General features: G+C 51.4%; 10 protein-coding genes across 10 annotated transcripts; 3 read left to right on the forward strand and 7 right to left on the reverse strand.

The window, feature by feature from the left end:
- Positions 1-783: 783 nt before the first annotated feature.
- N7510_000381 (C2H2-type zinc finger protein) lies at positions 784-1,462 on the forward strand (the record flags this gene model as incomplete). Its single annotated transcript, XM_056972311.1, has 2 exons — positions 784-1,154; positions 1,219-1,462. 2 exons carry the CDS (start codon positions 784-786, stop codon positions 1,460-1,462), a joined length of 615 nt encoding a protein of 204 aa, XP_056837428.1.
- Positions 1,463-2,481: 1,019 nt separating this feature from the next.
- Positions 2,482-2,904, reverse strand: N7510_000382 (uncharacterized protein; the record flags this gene model as incomplete). Its single annotated transcript, XM_056972312.1, has 1 exon — positions 2,482-2,904. One exon carries the CDS (start codon positions 2,902-2,904, stop codon positions 2,482-2,484), a length of 423 nt encoding a protein of 140 aa, XP_056837429.1.
- Positions 2,905-3,290: 386 nt separating this feature from the next.
- On the reverse strand, positions 3,291-3,731 carry N7510_000383 (MGMT family protein; the record flags this gene model as incomplete). Its single annotated transcript, XM_056972313.1, has 1 exon — positions 3,291-3,731. The coding sequence occupies one exon, from the start codon at positions 3,729-3,731 to the stop codon at positions 3,291-3,293; it is 441 nt and encodes a 146-aa protein (XP_056837430.1).
- A 508-nt stretch (positions 3,732-4,239) lies between these two features.
- On the reverse strand, positions 4,240-6,151 carry N7510_000384 (uncharacterized protein; the record flags this gene model as incomplete). Its single annotated transcript, XM_056972314.1, has 5 exons — positions 4,240-4,584; positions 4,640-4,966; positions 5,020-5,494; positions 5,554-5,707; positions 5,755-6,151. 5 exons carry the CDS (start codon positions 6,149-6,151, stop codon positions 4,240-4,242), a joined length of 1,698 nt encoding a protein of 565 aa, XP_056837431.1.
- A 1,295-nt stretch (positions 6,152-7,446) lies between these two features.
- On the reverse strand, positions 7,447-9,074 carry N7510_000385 (serine/threonine-protein phosphatase 2B catalytic subunit; the record flags this gene model as incomplete). The annotated part of the gene is made up of 3 exons (XM_056972315.1): positions 7,447-8,370; positions 8,421-8,678; positions 8,730-9,074. The coding sequence occupies 3 exons, from the start codon at positions 9,072-9,074 to the stop codon at positions 7,447-7,449; spliced, it is 1,527 nt and encodes a 508-aa protein (XP_056837432.1).
- Positions 9,075-10,983: 1,909 nt separating this feature from the next.
- N7510_000386 (dihydrolipoyl dehydrogenase) lies at positions 10,984-12,726 on the forward strand (the record flags this gene model as incomplete). Its single annotated transcript, XM_056972316.1, has 4 exons — positions 10,984-11,119; positions 11,214-11,293; positions 11,352-11,834; positions 11,887-12,726. 4 exons carry the CDS (start codon positions 10,984-10,986, stop codon positions 12,724-12,726), a joined length of 1,539 nt encoding a protein of 512 aa, XP_056837433.1.
- A 984-nt stretch (positions 12,727-13,710) lies between these two features.
- N7510_000387 (uncharacterized protein) lies at positions 13,711-14,584 on the forward strand (the record flags this gene model as incomplete). The annotated part of the gene is made up of 3 exons (XM_056972317.1): positions 13,711-13,797; positions 13,854-14,218; positions 14,296-14,584. The coding sequence occupies 3 exons, from the start codon at positions 13,711-13,713 to the stop codon at positions 14,582-14,584; spliced, it is 741 nt and encodes a 246-aa protein (XP_056837434.1).
- A 687-nt stretch (positions 14,585-15,271) lies between these two features.
- On the reverse strand, positions 15,272-16,243 carry N7510_000388 (RNA-binding ATPase activator ESF2; the record flags this gene model as incomplete). Its single annotated transcript, XM_056972318.1, has 1 exon — positions 15,272-16,243. One exon carries the CDS (start codon positions 16,241-16,243, stop codon positions 15,272-15,274), a length of 972 nt encoding a protein of 323 aa, XP_056837435.1.
- A 426-nt stretch (positions 16,244-16,669) lies between these two features.
- On the reverse strand, positions 16,670-17,179 carry N7510_000389 (uncharacterized protein; the record flags this gene model as incomplete). Its single annotated transcript, XM_056972319.1, has 3 exons — positions 16,670-16,839; positions 16,898-16,922; positions 16,985-17,179. 3 exons carry the CDS (start codon positions 17,177-17,179, stop codon positions 16,670-16,672), a joined length of 390 nt encoding a protein of 129 aa, XP_056837436.1.
- A 488-nt stretch (positions 17,180-17,667) lies between these two features.
- On the reverse strand, positions 17,668-19,854 carry N7510_000390 (phosphoribomutase PRM15; the record flags this gene model as incomplete). Its single annotated transcript, XM_056972320.1, has 8 exons — positions 17,668-17,828; positions 17,882-18,558; positions 18,610-18,899; positions 18,950-19,121; positions 19,177-19,186; positions 19,285-19,629; positions 19,678-19,756; positions 19,804-19,854. 8 exons carry the CDS (start codon positions 19,852-19,854, stop codon positions 17,668-17,670), a joined length of 1,785 nt encoding a protein of 594 aa, XP_056837437.1.
- Between the last annotated feature and the right edge of the window lie 170 nt (positions 19,855-20,024).

Consider the following 20,024-nt stretch of genomic DNA (forward strand, 5'->3'; position numbering starts at 1 on the left):
GAAGGGGGCCTTGAAGTGGCCAGGCACTTTATCACAGCGTTCTTGGCTAGTATTCTCCACATTGAGGACAAGAGACGAGCGAATCTGAAACGACCAAAATAGCTTTAGCACTCAGTGGCGGCCGTCTACAGCAGGAAGGGGCCAGGGGGTATGTCAGAAGGGGGGATGGGTTGGTAGGGATTGACGCTAGAAGCCTTCTCGAAGCCCTCCTTCGGGTAGGGATGGGCACGACCAGGGTCGCATGCACAAGGCCACCATAGGTCTGACCGCAGTGTACAACTGGGGCCAAGTCGGAGGAATGGCGCTAGAAGCCTCGTGGAAGGTTCTGAACGTCATTAGCGACGCGAGTCGGGCTGCAGAAATTCGCGCAGTGCGAGGTCTTTGTATACAGTGCAGGTTGGATGAATGTAGAAGATGCTTCCACGGGAGGGAGGATGGGAGAATATACACAGTAGTCAATTCAATCTCCAACCAACAAACAGCCAAACCGATTGAGATGACCGCGATCCAACAACCAAACAATCCTATCTGGTGGCTGCTCGTGGCCCCCAATCCATCTGCATTTAACCGTGCTCCTCCAGGAAAATCAGCTTCAGAAGGATTCGTACCGGCGTCTCAGATGACAGGGCCGGCCGGGATTGGGGAATTCTCTCATTCTTCTAGAACCTGACCAGAATCCTTTATTTACAACCCATGTCCACTCTTCTCGCCCTGCATTATTCACTCCCACCATCCTTGAACCATCTCCATATCCTCTACTCTACTCTACTCTACACATCCACAATGCAGTCTCCCTATTCTTGCTACTCTTCGCCCGGCGACATGGACTTCTACTTCTACCACCCACAGCCACAAGTCCCCATCTACGACTCCCCGCTGTACGACCTGGAGCCGCCCTCCCCCTTTGGCGTGCCCGAGGTCGAGGTGTTCTCCTTCACTAGCTCGCCCTACGCTTATCCCGCCATGGCGGATGTGCCCATGTACGACGTGCCCAGGATGCCCACCAGCGCCCCGACCAGCAGCTGCGCCAGCAGCCATTGCAGCAGCAGCTCGGGAAGCTGGACCCCGGAGCTCATTATGCCTTCCTACCCCATGTCGTCGTCGAGCAGCACAGGCTACGACTCGTGCCCGGACTCGCCGCCGCCTGCTTCCAAGTGAGTTTCTTCTCGTGATCGCTACCTCGTATTCAAGCAATATACTGATATCGTTCCCATTCAGGCCTGCTAAGCCCTTTTCTTGCGAGAACTGTGGCAAGACCTTCACCCGCTTCGCGGACCTGAAGCGCCACCAGTCCTCGGTTCACTACCCCATCTTCCGCAACTGCCCTGTCGAGCACTGTTCGCGCAAGGGCAGCAATGGTTTCCCGCGCCAGGACCATCTCGTCGAGCACCTGCGCTCCTATCACCACTTGGACGTGCCGAAGCGCCGTGCCTTCAAGCGCTCCGCCAAGGAGATGGCATGATTACTTCGCGTTCCTCTTCAAACTTGTTCCTTGATGGATCTGTTCCTTGATGGGACCTAGTGATGGCTTGCCATCTCTCTCTTCTTACGATATTACGACCACTTTATTCTTCTATTTTGCGGCTGCTGCGCCAGTCATACCCCTTTTGTTGTGTGTTCATTTTATTATAGATCGCAGTCCTATTTTTGATTTTCGGCAATCCTGTATAGAAGAAAGACGACGCGGGCCTGTTTTCTTTTCTCGGATGGTTTTACGTTTGACGCTTATAGACATAGACTTGGCAGGATTTGGGGGTTTTCGATAGACTACTACTGCTTACTGGGATGGATGGGACGAGAGGGACGATTACTACGATGTATATAACTGAGGTGTCGGGATTTACTTACTTTCTTCGGAGGGTACATACAAAAGAATGGTCTTTATCTCCATACCATCGCCTCCTCTTTCTTACTTTCATCGTACTCTTCACGGACAAGGTTCTAGAACAAAGGCCCCAAACAAAATCGCGCACACGGTTGTCAGACTAACTACTGGTAGACGGCATTACCTTGTCAGTTCACCGCGATGATCCTCCACTCCCGCGCACGGACAACCAACACGATCCTTCAGGTGACCGCTGATCCCAAGCCCTGCGAACAAGGCCAAGTGATGCACGCTGTGTGTTAGCGAGCGAGTTAGCAAGGCTTAGCACAGCTTTTTTGCAAAGGGCCTGACCAACTATTCTGAGACGTACGTAAGTATAATACACTTTAACTAGCACCACTGGACCACAGGATCCACCAGTATAAACAACATTCTCTGTCCGATCCCGGGGAGTGGATCCTCGTCTATACCGAATTGAGCGCAAACAGAATCCTAGACACACTACTACATACTGTACCTACACTCCAGACCCATCTTGCAGAGCCACCCGCCCCTTCCAGTACTGGTCCCACTTGGCACAGTTTTCTTCCATTACTTGATTCACACCATCATCATCAAACGCTATCTCCCGTATAGCGGCCTCGTGCTCCACAAAACTATAGCGCAAAACCCTGCTCTAGATGCCAGCCGATAAGACAGTGCTTCAGCCATGCACCCGTGTTATCCGTCCGGAAGGCTAAAACTAGATATGCCGACCCTGGTAGAAGGGCTGTATCGCGCTTGGGGAGTGATCCTGCCGGCCTGGCTAGACCATGATGTTGTGGTAGTTGATAGGTTCCACTTTCTTGTGCGGTAATGAGAAAATCATGGCCGTGGAGAGGGATGGGTGTGGGCACGTCCAGGTTAGTTTCGATGGCTACGACGACCCAAGCTCCTGGGTTGGGGAGAGATATCAAGGTCGAGGTGTTGGCGAGGACCTGTGAAGTAGTTTGAACCTGACGGAGGATTAGATCGGACCAGTTCAGGTGCATGGACATCCCCTTAATCTGCCAACGGTAGAAGTGTCGTAGTCGCACCATTGCTGACAAGTTGCAGGGCTATTGCCCTGGCAGGGACTGGGGGATCTCTTAGCTGATGCACTAGCTGTGTGTGCAGCAGATATCCTGCTGATACTAGAGCTGGTGCCCTCGAGTCGGTGCAAAATATGAATGTTTCCGCCGTGGAATAGCTGCCGGTTTGAAATACAGCACTGCTCGTGCTTGTCTTATGATGGGTAGCAGTCGGGTTGGAAACAGAATCCGGCTCTGTAGTAGCAGCTCATGGATAAGATGGCTGTCAATAGGTAGGACGAGGTTAACTTGATACGCTTGTGCATAGTCAAAATTCAATTGCGACCCTGTAGAGTACATCCATACACTAACATAACGCCACCCCGAGTATTGCGCCAGCCCTCCTCACACTGCCATTATTTCGTCAAGGACAACTCTACAAAATCCGTAAAACACTGACCCCCTGCCTTCCCCGTCACATCAAATTTTACCCCCTCCTCCGCCAGCCGAATCTTCTTCTCCTCCCGAAAAGATCCGCCTGCCTTGTGCTTGCTCACCCGCCACTCCCCCTTGTACCCACCCAGGGTGCGATCCGCCGCCAGGACGCGGTGGCAGGGCACCTCGGGTGCGAAGGGGTTAGTGCGCATAGCGTTGCCGACGGCGCGCGCGCTGGATTTGAGATGTGCTGCCATCGCGGCGTAGGTGGTCCAGCGCCCTTCGGGGACGGAGAGGAGAGTGCGGTAGACGCGTCGGCGGAAGGGGGTAAGAGTTGGATGGAGGGAAATGCGGCGAAGGAATTTTTGGGTTGTCGGAGATAGTGTCTGAGTGGTGGTGATGGTGGTAGTGGTGGCGGGCATTGTTATGGTTGTCATGTTGCGATGGACTCGGCGTGTGCCAAGGCGGGATGGACGCGTAGATGTATTAGAGGAAGACGTAGCTGTACTAGATGAAAGCGTCGATCGCGTGCACAACAGATATTTTGGCTTTGTAAAATGGAGGGTTTCGGATGAGTAGAAGAAGAGATGATGGAGGAAGGAGAAAGAACCGGGATGAGGTGGTGGTAGTTATACTCCGCGGCTTGTCCTCAAAGTGACCAATCAGAGCTGATTTGAAATACGTACTTCCATGAGCAAGGGAAAATTCAGGAATCGTCTACACCCGAACGAAATTAAGCAAAGGATTGAGACTCCCTTTCTAATATAATCATTGTAGACATTGGGTTATGGTCGTAGATGAGTTTGTTGTATAGAATATGTATAGGTGTGAAATGCAATATGGACCTCTAGTTGCCTATCTATTCATGCGATATAGCCTCTAACATTATTCCATCCCTCCTCAAGTTCATGACTCATTCCCAACCTGTCATCAAGTCCGATCCACATGTTCTGCCGCCACACTATTGTCCTCCGTCTCGGAGAGAATATCCTTCACAGCCACCCCTTTGCCAGTCTCCGGATCCACTACGCTGTTCTTGCGGCTGGTAGTCTGGATCATGCTCGGGTTCTCAGCCTTGAGCCGAGCGAAATTCTTCTCAGCGTCCCAAGCCCACGGGGTCTTCGCGGCAAATAGCAAGTCCATATCTTCCAGCGTCCGCTGGTTACTCTCCGGGTACAGTGCCCATACCATGGGAATGGTGATCACGTTGCTGGCAGCGAAGATGTACAGGGTCTTCTCGCCGATGGCACTGAACATAACCGGGCACAGGAGGGTCTGATATTCAAAAATTAGCACCGAAAGCCCCATCGTATCATGCAAGGATACTCACCAGCCATCCATTACCGATACTCCATCCAACTACACCCCAGGCATTACCTCTAGCACGCACCGCCAGAGGGAAGATTTCGGCGGGATAGAGCCACGGCACGGTCAGCCAAGTCGCTCCGAAGGTGGAGGTGAAGATGAAGATCATCGAAGCAGCCGCAGCACCGAATGAGGATGCTTTGCCCATGTCGCCAGCCGCTTTGGCATTGATAGCCAAACGGGAAAACCCGCCAGCCAAAAACATGGCAATACCTTGGACGATGGAGCCCCAATAGAGAGTCCATCGACGGCCAATGCGATCCAGGGTGAAGACGCAGACAAGAGTTGCGAACTATAACCGCGAAAATTAGCACTTTTTCTCTTCCGAATAAAAATGAAACATACCATGTAAAAGATATTGTTCAGCCCGCTAATCCACTGACTCTTCTCCGAGCCGAAGCCAGCAATACTAAAGATAGTCGGTGCGTACACCGTGACACCAGCGATGCCGACCCATTCCTGCATGATTTGTAACCAGACCACGAGCTGCACACGACGACCGATATGCAAATCCCCAGACTTATACCCAAACAGCATCGACAGGTAGTTGTTGCTGTGAACCACCGTCTTCTCCATCTCGGCGATGTTCTGGATATCCTGGAACTCGGCCTCGGCGCGCACCCGCTCCTCAGGGCTGTCTCCGCGCAGACGCTGCAGGATGTATTTGGCCTCTTGCTCGCGGCCGACTTTGACTAGCCAGCGAGGCGACTCGGGGAAGAACCAGACGGCAAAGAACAGGACTAGTAGCATAATGATTTGGAATGCGATGGGGAAGCGCCAGCGGAAGGCTGACTTGCCGTCGTCGATAAAGGACAGGCCGCTAGTCAAGGTTAGTTATAGGTCTTTGGACCAGACCAAGAAGAAGGAATGAAAACGTACAACTCCAACCAATATGCCAGAACCACACCGAAAATATTCAAAGTAAACTCAATGGCAATGAACTGCCCGCGCGAGGTGTGTTCCGCGGTCTCGGTGGCCCAGACGGGGACAATGGCGTTCAGTATACCCGTGCCGATGCCGTTGATGAAGCGCGCTGCAGTCGTCAGCTTAATTCTCGTTTCTTGTCACGTCTTCGCCTACCGCAAATCATCCAGTTGTGATTCTGAGCCGAGCACTGCAGACTCGCGCCCACAATCGCCCAGACAGCGCCCACTGCGATACTCTTGATCCTGCCCATACGATCACCCAGCCAGCCACCGAACAGGCCGCCGCAGAGCGTCCCCAGGTAGTAGACCGAGACAATGCCACCCTGCAGCAGAGAATTGGTGACCACAGGTGTCAATTGGCCGTCCTCCACCTTAGTATAGCCAAAGCCCATGAGGTCAATGTAGTCTTTGGCGTTGTTCACGCCGGACATCATACCCTGGTCATATCCGAAGAATAGAATGGACAAAGCCGCAACGCAATTGACTGCTATGAGAAGCTGACGCTTCTCCAGCTTATGGACGATGTTCCATTTGGGGATGAGGTCACTCATTTTGATTGCAACCGAGGAAGAACCAGTCGGTCTAAGAAAAGAACAAGGAAAGGAGGGAGCAAGCAGACCTATGTCCGCGGGGTGGGTGGTCTGAATCCGGCAGGGAACAAATTCGCGCGACACGGCGATCTGCTTGCTTTTAAGTCTCAATAGGTCCTTTACGGCGCGAGTCCGAGACTCAGACCCAAGGGGAAGTTCTCTACGAAGATCAGCCAAGACCGTCCCAAGCTCAGCAAAGGCCGGCGCTCCAATCTGGTTACATCCCGGCGGGGGTTATTCTATCAACGGATTCGCCCCACTACTGCAGACCTGGTTCTGCTAGGCCTGGAGGGGAATGCAATCGGCAATCCGAGCTTCTCTCGTTCCTGCAAGATCAAATTGACAGGACTAGCGTCCGAGTCTTCGTTGCCTCAGGTAGCAGAACATTAAGCCAACCGCCGCACTTTTTTGCGCATCCTCTGAACTCGATCAGCCTGACCAGGGGCCGCAGATGCTATTGGAAAGGAGACTACTCCGGATCTGGTATGTATTCGCAGGGTCGGGAAAGCCGCCCAATGAAACCCTAAAATTGGCTCCACCGGCCTGGAGAAACAAAGTCTCACCCATTCCGAGTCGGCAAGCCGGGGAGTTTCAGCGAAACCGGAGCATGTGCGTACGGCTGACTGCTTTTAGTTTAGGCAGAGTCATGTTGTAGACCAATCCAAATCGTGGTTCTCATCTCCTTTTTCAACTTTTCTTTCATGTGCGCGTGGCGACTTGGAATCAGACACGTCGGAGATCGACCGATGGTCGTGCCGGCAAAGGAAAAGAGCAGAACCCGCGTCTCTCCACACATCGCTCTCCACACCCCAGAGAAAATTCAGCCGGTTTTCTTTTGCGGGGATACGTCATTTTATGACTCCTCTGAACAGTCTCTGGCAAGAATGAGAGTGGCCAAGAACTTGACTAGCCAACAAGCTACTCCACTGAAATCCAGCTACTTGTTGACTCTGCCAAAGCAGAAGCTACAGACCCGCCCAGGTTCGCCTTCCATGTTAGAGACTATCGAGATGCATTTTCAACCCCCTAATTACATGATATATTTTGCCAGATAAGTTTACTCCCGTACTTTGGAACGTGTTTCCGGTTCAGAAAGGTAAAATTCAAACGGACGAGCGATGTACCGTTACGTATTATTACTGATTTCCTATCGCTAACGTACGTAGGAATGGGCGATTGTTCGGGGCGATTGTTCGGCAGTCTGAATTCTCCATTGTGAAATTATATTTGTCGATGAGAGCGCAAATTTTACTAAGTTATCTGCTAACCCTACACGCCACATAGGCTAAGTCGGGGTCGGTGGCAGCATCCTGCTCAGCGTTCTCCAGAGCCACGCGGAGGCTCTCCTCGCTTCGCTTGATGAATTCATCATGAGCAGGAGGCAGACGTTCGTTGTGCAAATCGACCTTTCGAGCCTCGTCAAAGTCATGAATGGCCTGCTTAATACCTTCAGCGCCTAGCATGAGAGTACCGGGAGGCAGACGACCGGCAGTTGCTGTTTTAAGCTCAGTGACGCCCTCTGATTGTTCACGGAGCACCCGGAAGACACGGGAGAGACGACCGATTGCAAGGACTTTGTTCCTGATGGCCCGTCGCTTAATTTCGCTGGAGTTGACTGTGGGATCGATGTCGACGGGTAAGGAATGCGACGCGGGACTAGCAGGACCAGTTGAAGGAGTATCCCCCTCCTCCAATTCCTCTTCGGAGCAGGTGTTGAGAATGGCGATCAACATATCGGTGATCTTCTCACCAACGAACGGCAGGGACCAGGTAAAGACGTCCATGAAGTTGGACAGCCAAAATGGGTGAGGAGTGCAGTTAAATTGCCTGATGTTCATCACATTTTTCTCGTACCTCAGGACGGCGGCCTTATTGTTGTATCTATCAAGATAATTGGGCGCACTAAAAATGGTCATGACACTAGGAAAGCCAGTCGTCCTTGTCTTCCTGTACATGCGGTACCCGGCATCTTGGGCTTCGTGTGCTCGAATAATGGAAAGCAGATTGTTCCTCTCGAGGAAAGCGCACGCAGCTGGGTAGGAAAAAGAATATGAGCAGCCACGAACGCTGTTATGAACGAAAAATTCGTTTGTCGTTTCTTGGCCGAATTCCTCCAGAGGATCGGCCCAGAGCATGTCGCACATTAGACCGTGGGTTGGAGGTTCATGGAATCGATCAACCTACCAACTGTTAGAAACCAGGACGATAGTCAAAACTCATCGCTGCATACCGCCTTGATGTCCTCAAGAGTGTGTAACTCCGGGCTGAGGCCACCGTGTACGCAGAAAAACTGCTTGTTCATGACCGCCGCCAGCGGAAGAGAGCAGAAAGATTCGATGCAGGCCTCGTAGATCTGCTCGCTATATTTGTGTTTAACCTCGAGCTTGAAGGTAAAGTATTCTGTCAGATGGCTACTTTCGTGGTTACCACGCAGCAGCCAAAGCGACTTCGGATACCAGATCTTCAGCGCCCAGAGATACAAAACACACTGCAAAGGATTAAGTATAAAACACATCGCTCAGTCGAAGCTTTTACCCACTTCAATGCTAAAATAACCTCGATCGACGTAGTCACCCAAGAACAAGTAACGTGTCTCGCAAGGGTCGCCGCCAACTTCAAAGAGCTTCATCAAATCATAATACTGGCCATGGATGTCACCGCAAACAGTGATAGGGGCATCCATCTCCAAAAGATTCGGCTCAGACCGAAGGATTTCAGTACCGGTTTTGATTATCCACAGCGCCTGGTCCTCAGTGAGCCGGCCCTCGCGATACAGGTGTTGCTTGAGGAACTGGAGATTCGGCTTCGAGGGGTCTTCGAGCGACCAAAATTCCCGATCCAGTGGAGTATTCAGGGCCGGCGCTTGAACATCTAGATCCCTCATATTCTTCTCAATTAGTTATCGGGTGATCGCGTAACCAGAGCGACCGATGCGACTGTTGCGTTACCTTTTACTACCCTTTCGAGAGTCGACACCTGTGAGCCATTCTCCATGGTATGCAATGAAAGATCGACCTCTGGGACCGGGATCTCATTGGTCACCGCGCAAGCCGGGTTACGAGCCATCTCAAGCGTATAACGTGTAATAGATTGTTCGGGTTCAGAGACCAAAGTAACGAGGTAGTAGGCAGCGAAAGCACCGAGAGGGCGTGGTGAATGGGAAAGATTGCCGAGGAGATGACGGAGGAAGTAGGAGCTGTAATATCCAGTCAGCCGGCCGTGGGAATCTGGAGTTGTTGAAGCATAGGAGAGCTTGGGACGGAATTCATCACGTCGGTATTATGGAGAAGACAGAGAAATCCATCAGGTACATCAAAGATCACGTAATGTTTATCTCTGGAGAAGCGGGGGCCTGTCGCTCGGCTACCGCGAACCCTAGTGTCGAGCAAAATCATGACACAAATCCTCAATATCACCATGAATCCTCTTACGGTAGAAATTGAGAGGATACTGAGCGCAGGTATTTGGTGACACGACCATACCAACTAAAGTATGATCTTAAAGTGACAAGGATTCAATGCCGATCAACTTTCCCTTCCATGAAATCTTCTGGAAGTTCCAGGCTTCTAATTATAGACTCTTGTATCTGCTTTTCCATCTTTAAAAACGGCCTGGTATCATTACGGGTAGGTACAAAATGTGTTTATCATATCATATGATTAGGGTTTGAAAGAGTATTACTATGTTTCCTCTATGGAAGGCGAACCTGGGCAGGTTGTACTGTAAAAAAGTGAGCCTGAATTACTTAGTAGTTAAAATATCTTCAAGGTGTTGGTGCTAGATGGTGCCATCTGTCCCAACACAGACATTTTACCAACGCATCTTTTGCATCCTAATATTTAACACCATCTCGACGAAACACTGGGCCAAGGTCCTGAGCGGCGTGTAGACGAGCATCCTAGTCACAGCTCCTCTATTGAGCCCTACAGCAGATTTCATCCTGCGAATCAGAAATGAGAAACTTGCGCCCGAGAAGAAAAAATGCTCTAGTTGCAACAGATGCTACCTAGACAGACATGGCGATTCTCAGCTAAGTAGCTGAATCTCACGGCCACAGACTATCGCGCCGACTGAAACTGGGTGGCAGACCGCCCTTGAAGGCATCGGATTATTTCATTTCTCTCGAGCATGTCGCCCAAATCTATTCCCTATAAAAGCAGTAGGGTGTCCATTTCCAAGTGACTCGTCTGAATACACACCTCAAGTGTCCAGCTTCCAGCTATCCTCTAGGGACTGCCGATATAAGTGACTCGAATCCGGCTGCGGGGGATCTTCGATGTTCTCCGATCCCGCCATTTCGCCAGGCCCGAGGCCAACGCATCCGCAAATAACCGTCAATGGTCTAAGCGGGCTCCTCCGGCTGCTGTTCTATGAACTCCGCGGGCATGGCGTTCATTGGGTCTGGGGAAAGACTAGAGTCGATCTGGCCGGGCGGGTGGAGGGCGGAAAAGGATTCTGCTACCCGGAGGGCAACCAAGTGTCATTCTACATAAATAATGTCAGTGTACGCATCCTGTTCAAGACCTTTTGTTGATTGATTTTCAGATATTTCCAACAAAGACAAGTACCTACTACAGCTCGTCCTCACTACTCACTATCGGCATCCCCCACGGCAAAGTCGGCCCAACCGAGTCAACCCGGCCTGCTTAGCTAAGCCTGTCTCAAAATACCGCAAAAGCTCTTCTTTCCCGTTCTCAACCACCTTTGCCCCCATTGCGCACTCTCCATCCCTTCTCCGGCTTCCTTGGGGGATTTACCTGTCTATTGCTCTCGAATCCTTTGCTTCGTTCGTCATGTTTCGCTCCGTCCTGCCGCGGGCTACGCCGCGCACTGCCATCCGCTGCGGCCCCAAGGCTGTCCCTTCGACCTTCATTGCTACCCCGACGCTCTTCCTTGCCCGCTCAAAACGTGGTTACGCGTCTGAAGCAGGTGAGTCCTTGGTCATACTGCCTTTCCGGCGCTATCGGAGGCCTATCCTGTGCTTCCCGGGAATGATTGCTGATTTCCGGCCCATCGGCAACAGGGGAACACGATCTCGTCATCATCGGCGGTGGTGTTGCTGGTTACGTCGCGGCTATCAAGGCCGGCCAGGAGGGTCTGAAGGTGCGTTTTGAAAGCCTCGGCTCCTTTTTTTGGGAAGCTAACAAGTTAACTCGACCAGACCGCATGTATCGAGAAGCGTGGAACCCTCGGTGGCACCTGCTTGAACGTCGGCTGCATTCCTTCAAAGTCCCTGCTCAACAACTCGCACCTTTATCACCAGATCCTCCACGACACGAAGAAGCGCGGTATCGAGGTCGGCGATGTCAAACTCAACCTGACGCAGATGATGAAGGCCAAGGACCAGTCCGTCGATGGGCTGACCAAGGGTGTTGAGTTCTTGCTGAAAAAGAACGGTGTCGACTATATCAAGGGTACAGGTTCCTTCGTCGATGCCAACACCGTCAAGGTCGATCTGAACGACGGTGGTGAGCAGACCCTGCGTGGCAAAAATATCATCATTGCCACCGGCTCCGAGTCGACTCCCTTCCCCGGCCTGAACATCGATGAGAAACGCATCATCACCAGCACAGGTGCTCTGGAACTGAAGGAGGTCCCGAAGAAGATGGTCGTCATTGGTGGCGGTATTATCGGTCTGGAGATGGTACGCCTTTTTTGGTCCCTTTCCCCAAGGGTCTGGCTAACAGAAATTGTAGGCTTCCGTCTGGTCTCGTCTCGGTGCTGAGGTGACGGTTGTTGAGTTCCTAGGCCAGATCGGTGGCCCTGGCATGGACGCTGAGATCGCCAAGCAGTCGCAGAAGATCCTGGCCAAGCAGGGCATCAAGTTCAAGACCGGCACCAAGGTCACCAAGGGTGACGACAGCGGCGCGACTATCTCTCTGAGCTTGGAGTCCGCTAAGGGTGGTAAGGAGGAGACTCTGGACGCTGACGTCGTCCTGGTTGCCATCGGCCGCCGCCCTTACACCGAGGGTCTGGGTCTGGAGAACGCCGGTGTTGAGAAGGACGAGCGGGGCCGCCTGGTGATCGACCAGGAGTACCGCACCAAGATGCCTCACATCCGCGTGGTGGGCGATGTCACCTTCGGCCCGATGCTGGCGCACAAGGCGGAAGAGGAGGCCGTTGCGGCGATCGAGTACATCAAGAAGGGCTACGGCCACGTCAACTACGCCGCCATCCCCAGCGTCATGTACACGCACCCGGAGGTCGCGTGGGTGGGCCAGACCGAGGCCGATGTCAAGGCCTCGGGCGTCAAGTACAACGTCGGCTCGTTCCCCTTCAGCGCCAACTCGCGCGCCAAGACCAACCTTGATACGGAGGGTGTGGTCAAGTTCATTGCTGACGCAGAGACCGACCGCATCCTCGGCGTGCACATCATCGGCCCTGGCGCCGGCGAAATGATCGCCGAAGCCACTCTCGCCGTCGAATACGGTGCTTCCAGCGAGGACGTCGCCCGGACGTGCCACGCTCACCCGACCCTCTCAGAGGCCTTCAAGGAGGCTGCGATGGCCACCTACTCCAAGCCCATCCACTTTTAGAACCCTGATATCCTCCTTCCCCAACCAACAAACACCATGTACTACTTTTTTGGTTTAGTCTACTAGCCCGGCTAGAAAACTACATGTAGCATTTCCTGTGATTCATTTCCTTTGTCTGAATAAAATAATTCTCCGTCTAACAACATTTCCATCCATAAAAGCCTTGTCCAATGCAAAAATAAACAATATATATATGTTGATATAACAAAAGGACTGCCTCCGACTCGGGTTGCCGTGTGGAATATGGCGATGTGGTCATTACTATTCCACAGGACGGGGCTATCAAGTACGCTTTTGGATTTAGTCTATACGATTTATGGCTCCTGCCTGTAGGTGTCGCAGCGCGTGTTTCTATTCCAATTCTCACAGGAAAGCGTTGGCATCTCTTGTGTATAAATGTTGCCTATGGTATAGATCCAGGATTTGCGAGTCTTTCCACGTTGGATCTACGAAGGATCTGAACCGCAAGGCAAATTCGTGGACAAAGCCTCACTGGGTGTAGCCCAAGGCGCAATTCAACCAATCGTTTGGATGGAAACTTCTAAAACTGACAGGGCATAGAAACTATCTATGGGGATAATAGGCAGGGCAATTCCTTAATATTATACGTACGGTCACGGTGGAGATTCCCGTCAACCTATTTTCTTCCGCCGGAGCTCCGACGAGACCTACTTCTCCATTTCGGCCCAATCCCGTTAGGTGCTTATCTCCGCCGATCGCATCATGGCCAGAGACCAGTCGGTCCGACCGAACCAAGTCACGGCGGTATTTTCTTTGCTTCAGCGCCACCACTACGCCCTTCTTGCATTTGTAATCGAACAGATTGATAATCAGCATCCCACCTTAGGTAGTTAATGAAGTGTTAGTAGAAGTATATTTGAAGGCAGTGCTTGTATCTATCTGTCTACCATTTTGTATCAACGCACTGATCTAATTGTCTCAACTCTGTACATTTTTGACCCATACCGCTTATACTACGCTATCATGGCTCCCACTGTTGCCTTTGTTACCGGTGCTAACCGCGGACTGGGCTTCGGACTGGTGAAGAATTTTGTGGCAAACCCGAACTACGTAAGTCGTCCATTTTAGCATATTCGTCAGGAGCTAGCTAATTGAGCCACTCGCAGGTTGTCGTTGCTGCGGTCCGTGATCCCGCACACCCAACCGTTAAGGAGCTATCTGAGCTACCCTCGGGCGAAGGCAGCAGCATTATCGTCGTGAAGTATGACGCCGGTGTTGAGCAGTCCGCCTTTGACGCTGTCAAAGAAGCCGCCGACAAGGGCGTTGATCATATTGATTACGTTGTTGCCAATGCCGGTATCGCTAAAGTGTATCCCCTTGTCAAGGATGTCAAACGCGCCGACGTCCTCGAGCATATTGAGGTGAACGTCTTTAGCGTTGTCTCTCTCTACCAAGCCACTCGCCCTCTACTTGAAAAGTCGATCACCAAGCCTGTCTATGCTATCATGGGATCTGGAGCTGGAGCTTTAGGGTAAGATGTCCCTCTCACATTCTCCTATGTGGCTATTATTTCATTTTCATTTATGCCCATACTAATTCACTCCCTAGTCGCCAGCCTCCCGTTCCTAGTGCAGCATACGGAGCTTCCAAGTCCATTCTCCCGTGGTACGGTGTTCGAATCAACGCCGAAGATGAGTGGCTTAACACCTTTGTATTGGACCCTGGCTGGGTACAGACCGATATGGGCAACGGGGCTGCGAAAGGGTGGGGTATGGAGTCAGCACCTGACACTGTTGAAAAGTCTACAAGCGGCATGGTTGATGTGATTACCAATGGAACCAAGGAGCAGTACGGTGGCAAGGTCGTCCTCTACAACGGCGAAGTTCAAGAATGGTAGATTGCTTGGGTGATTTTTTCTTCATCGGTGATTCAGTGATTGGCATATAAGAAAGCTAGAGGTGGTGAATATATGTTCTTTTGTGCATCCTTGGAAATCCACTTGGTAGTTAAAAACTTGAAAATGAGAAAGAAATGCCGGTTTCGAGCTTCTTACGCTGATATGTCATACCGGAAAGCGTCAAAAGTATAAAAAGAGTTATGTATAAACACCGCAATGCTTATATCTAGTGTTATATAAATGATATGTACAAATTTTGTTTCTAAACAAATTCGGAGAAAGCTAGAGTAGACATTGGGTCTGAAGAGGCGGCATAGGCAGACTAATGCAAATGTGCGTACATATATTCGGAACAAGCTTACACAGCTCCTCGAAATATAAGCAATACCGGATGTACTATTTATTTCAAGCTATCGTATCCGGAGTGAGTCTATTCCAAAGACTGTTGGAGTTACCCAGGCGCCGAGGGAGAAGACAAATGCTGGGGAACTCATGTTTGAGGTTGCAGGGACGATGAACTTAGTATTAAGGGTATGGGAGTTGGGTAATTCATTCCTGTTGAACACAGGATTCAGTGGTGGAAATTGGTGAAAGCGCTGGCACCTAAATAGGACTAGCAGCCGGAAATACCAATCCGGCTCGACCTTTGGACCGGACGATTCTATGTCGATTGCAAGGCAAAAATCCCTAGAAAATCTTGCCCAAGACCCTCTTCGCATCTTCCTTAATAGCTCCCTGATCCTCCTTTGCCTTGACAACATCATTCTGTACAAACCTCCGCCTCAAAGCCTGCGGTGCCTTCGCCATCATTAACCCATCTTTGCTCGTTTCCAACCGCTGCCTCTTCTCCTCCCTCTTCCTGGCCATGCCATCGGCAACTCGTCCGGCCTCGACGCCGGCCAAGAACATCTTCTCCTCTTTCTGGGCACGTATATCCTGCATTCTAGTCCGGGCCTCACGCTCTGCCCTCTCCCTTCTTTGTTGTTCCATCAAATTATCCCATTTAAAACCAGACAAGTACTTCATGTTCCATATATCGTCATGGTACCAGCCGCCCTTTCGGCCGCCGACGATAGTCGCGTTGAGAGTCTCCGCGCAGATCTTAGCGGTCCGTTTCGAGGCAAACTCGACCCATCCATCGGTAAACATCTTGCGCTTGTTGCCTCGCTTGCGCGAGTCGCTCAGGACGAGCGGGGAGAGGAAGGTTTTGGTGATGGGCTCGAAGCCTCTGGCTTCCAGCATAGCTTTGAGGGCGCCGGGTTTGAGGTAGGGCGGAAGTGAGGCGAGATAGATGATGCCGGGCTTTTTCTTCTTCGCAGAGGCTTTGAGTGCTTTGGTTGAGAGGGGTTTCGTAGGCTTGGTCTTCTTGACGATGAGGTTGGTGGTTGTTTGTTTGTCGTCATTCTCTTCCTCCTCGGACTCCGTTTGCCGAGATTTGCGGCCCTTGCCTTTAATATCTGTCCGAGACAGCTGTTCCTCGTCTTCGCCATCAGACTCCTCGTGGTCCGATTCTAGACCGAAAAAGTCTTGATCTGCCGTCCGCCGCCGTTTTACGGCGCGACCCTTGCTCTCCGCCACCTTCTCCTCGGAGTCGTAGCCACGGTCGACGGCCTCGTCATCGTCAATGCCCAGGAAGTCATCATGCGTACGTGTTGTCATTGTAGATTGTTCCCTAAAATTAGAGGGAAGCTGGAAGGGAGGTGTAGAAGTGAGCGGATCAAAGTCTCCACAACTTTTTTTTTGGACGTCGGATCTAAGTTGTTCCGATAGCACTTGATTATGTACACCAGATCTATAACTAGCCGCAATAACTACGTGAAGGAAGAAGAGCGTATTGAAAAAATCACAAACATACAGGTATTTCAAAAGCATTTTCACCCTGGGAACTCTAGTTAAAGACAGTGATGCATACACGAGGAAGTAGGGTCTTTCGATAGCCAAACACCATGCACAGCCCTTTTCCACCATCCCCCTACCTTATGCCGTATCGGACTGCTTGTGATCAACTAATTACTCTTGAACTCCGCTTTCCATTATGGATATGGACCCATCACCTAAATTCGCATCTTCAGTGCCCACAATTCATCATCGCGGTGGGTAAAGGAGGTCCCCACGCCCGGAGAGAGAAATGTTGTTGTGCAGGTCGAGTATTGTGGCCGTGGTTGTTGTTGTAGCTGTGGTGTTGGCATTGGCGATGATAATGACGCTCCCTAGAACAGTCCGACACGGTTTCTTCGCCGTTATGGCCACAGAGACTACAATCATGTGGATGATTCACAACATATCCATGCCCATGTCCATGCCCGGACATACAATGTTGCTGTTCAGCCTTCGTCCGCTGAGGCGCATGGCAGTGTGGATTCACCGATGATGACGAACGCAGACATTTGGAATACACACCGCCATCTCCGTGAGTGGCGCATATCTGGTGACAATATATATGTTTCGCATGACGTGAATGGTCGTAGCTGTAAGCGCAGTAGCAAGAATGTGGATCTGGGTGGCGGCTCGACTCTTTTGGTGCAATTCTGATGCCGTGATGGCATCGGTGCCGGCTACTAGAGCCGGAATCACTCTCGTCGGAGGTGAATGCATCGGTTCGGTGTCTACTGCCCCGGCGATGGGTGTGTTTATGGATGCTGTGTGGGGGGCTTACCACCTGTAGGTATGGCGGAGGGCAGCAGTCGCAGTCAGAGGTGGTGCGGTCGTGGCAGTGGAAATGTCTGTCGAAATGCATCTCAATGGCCTGAAATAACCCTGGACGTGTTGTGTTTGTTTTGAAGTGGCGGAAATTCTACGATAGAGGATAGTCGGGCACTTTATACACAGTCCGCGGATATCTCCTGGTAACAGAGGGTGGTGTGACCAAATCTCATGACTTTCAAGATAACTATTACTATTCGAAGATAATGCATACTTTTCTTTGTTCTCGAACCAGATGTGCAGCTGCAAGTGGCACTAGGGCTGCGGTTTGCCTGATGCATTGGCCGTTGGCGCCTGAGAGGTGCATGTATGTTTGCTTCTCGAAGCAGTTTCAGAATTCCAGCACAGACCTATTTGGGTTGAAGACCCCTGATCTGCATTTAGTTGATGTTGAGGATATGGCCGGACGACGTTGGAAGTTCTTTGCTGCATGTCATCGATGGCGTAAAAGGCTGAATCCACTCCGTCATCACGGTCAGCCAGGTGTCACAGACAGCTTTGACGGCTTCTTTGCGCGAGGAGCCGCAGCTTTCGATGTACACTATGCACTCGGTGTCAGCCTGACCAAACAGGTAGCCAGATAACACTGCCTACCTTTGACTTTCGGCTCCGTCCCCGAGCCACGAATAGTGAAGCGCACTCCCCCATTCAACCACAATGTGAGCATCTGACTGCTCGGATCCACTGGTAGATCCGGTTTGTTACCTGGTGTTTCAGAGTCATAACCCTCCGTCAAATCCCTCCACCGAAGAATCTGGAACGAGCCGAAATTGCGTTCTGCAAGATGCCGGCCACCCCTGATCCCGCGGAACAGCTGCATTGTGAGCTCTGAATTCGGGGAGCGGAAATAATTGTTCAATGTCTCATGGTGACCAAACTCGGAGAAGAGCTGTTGGAGTTTGGCATGTGCAGTCAAGCCCTGTGCCCGCCATTTTGCTTCCGCGGCTAGGAATACCATTGCAGCCGTGATTCCGTCCTTGTCATAGCATACCGATGGGAACATGTATCCAAGTGCCTCCTCGTATGCAAAGGGAACGGTGTATCCATCCTCTTCGAGTTTTCGGGCAACATTTCCCATCCACTTGAAGCCGGTCAAGGTCTCGACAAAGTGAACTCCCTTCGCCGCTGCCATTTTCTGGATCATGCCGCTCGACACGGCTGTCGTTTGGACTGCTATACGAGAAGGGTCTTTGGAGACTTCAATTGAATCGAAAATGTGCGAGGCAAGGAGAACTCCAACGTGGTTTCCGGTGAGTGTGAACCACTTTCCACTGTGATAGAAATGAGTGACAAGCTATTCAAGGCAAGAAATCAGAACTCACTCGACTTTCTCCGCTACCGCAAACCGATCCGCATCAGGATCATTCGCGATGATCAAGGTCATCTCCTCTTGATCGGCGGTTTGCATAGCAAGATCCAGAGCACCGGCTTCTTCAGGATTTGGGAATTTCACCGTGGGAAAATCAGGATCTGGTTTCTCCTGGGAAGCAACAATCACAAAATCAGTGATCCCAACTAAGTGGCAAGTTTCTTGGAAGACCGCGCTTCCCACGCCATGCAAAGGCGTGTACACGAATGGTCTGGGAGGTTTCCAGTCTGACACGGTCGATTTCTGTTAAGCGGCGTCAGTTCTCTTCTTTAGAGCAATATATGATGACCGACCGCATATTTGCTGACGTGGCTGGTATAATCAGACAGGACTTTCTGGTATAGGCCCTGTGGAAGAATGGTCTTGATGACCCAAGCAGTTTCGTGCGGCTTCAAATTCTCCTGGATCGATTGTGCGATCTCCGTGTCCATGGGAGTATTGATCTGGGCGCCGTTGTTAAAGTAGCTGTGGTGTAGGTCAAGTTAGCATAGAAAGGATAACAGGACTTGCTGAGCCGAACACTTTGTATCCTAGAAAATTGTCAGTAAATATGCCAAAGTATTACAATAGGGATTCAATCACCATTATCTTCAGCTGGATTCTACACATCTGTCTGTCAGCCGGGTACTAAGAACTAATTGGGAGCGACCTACATGACTCGCCGTGACCATGATTCCTGCAGCAGCGTGGAAATGACCGATTCCAAAGGGAACCATGGGAGTCGGCGACGCTTCCTGAAAGTGCCACACGGGAATGAGCTCGTTGAGGAACGCATTTGCGGCAAGCGAGGCGAATTTGGCTGAATTATGGCGAGCATCATGGCCAATGACTACCCCGGCGGTAGCGATCTCTGGATGTTTAGTTCGAATGTACTTGGCCAGCCCCTGTGATGCCTGGATGACGGTCAGGCAGTTCATACACGAGAAGCCGGCGGCCATGCGGCCACGCAGACCGGCGGTACCGAAGTCGATGCCTGGTCCTGATTAGATTGAGCCAGATAATCACACAGACAGGCACCTACGACGGCGCAGGCGCTTCTCCAGCTCATCGGCATCACCGGCAGCCTGGAGGGTTTCTATCTCCACGCGAGTGGTGGGGTCCTGGTGGTGTCAGTGTAAAGCGGGCTTCAAGGTGTAGCCCGACTGACCTGATCCCAGTCAAGCCATGTCTGGACTAAGGACGAGAGTGAATCCTCCATGATTATTCCATATGTGGTCGGTCACTGTGGCAGTCGAGAATGTGTACAAATGACGAAGTGCCGATCAGGGCCCCTCCACCGGTGTTGATCCACTCTCCTTCCTTTCGTTTCAGCCTGGGCCCGTTGGGTCTCCCTCCAACACCGCCCTTTCCACCTTGCTAGGTGTTGGC

This window comes from Penicillium lagena (assembly GCF_028827675.1).
Source record: "Penicillium lagena strain IBT 129212 chromosome Unknown utg000001l_segment0_segment0, whole genome shotgun sequence".
NCBI lineage: Eukaryota > Fungi > Ascomycota > Eurotiomycetes > Eurotiales > Aspergillaceae > Penicillium > Penicillium lagena.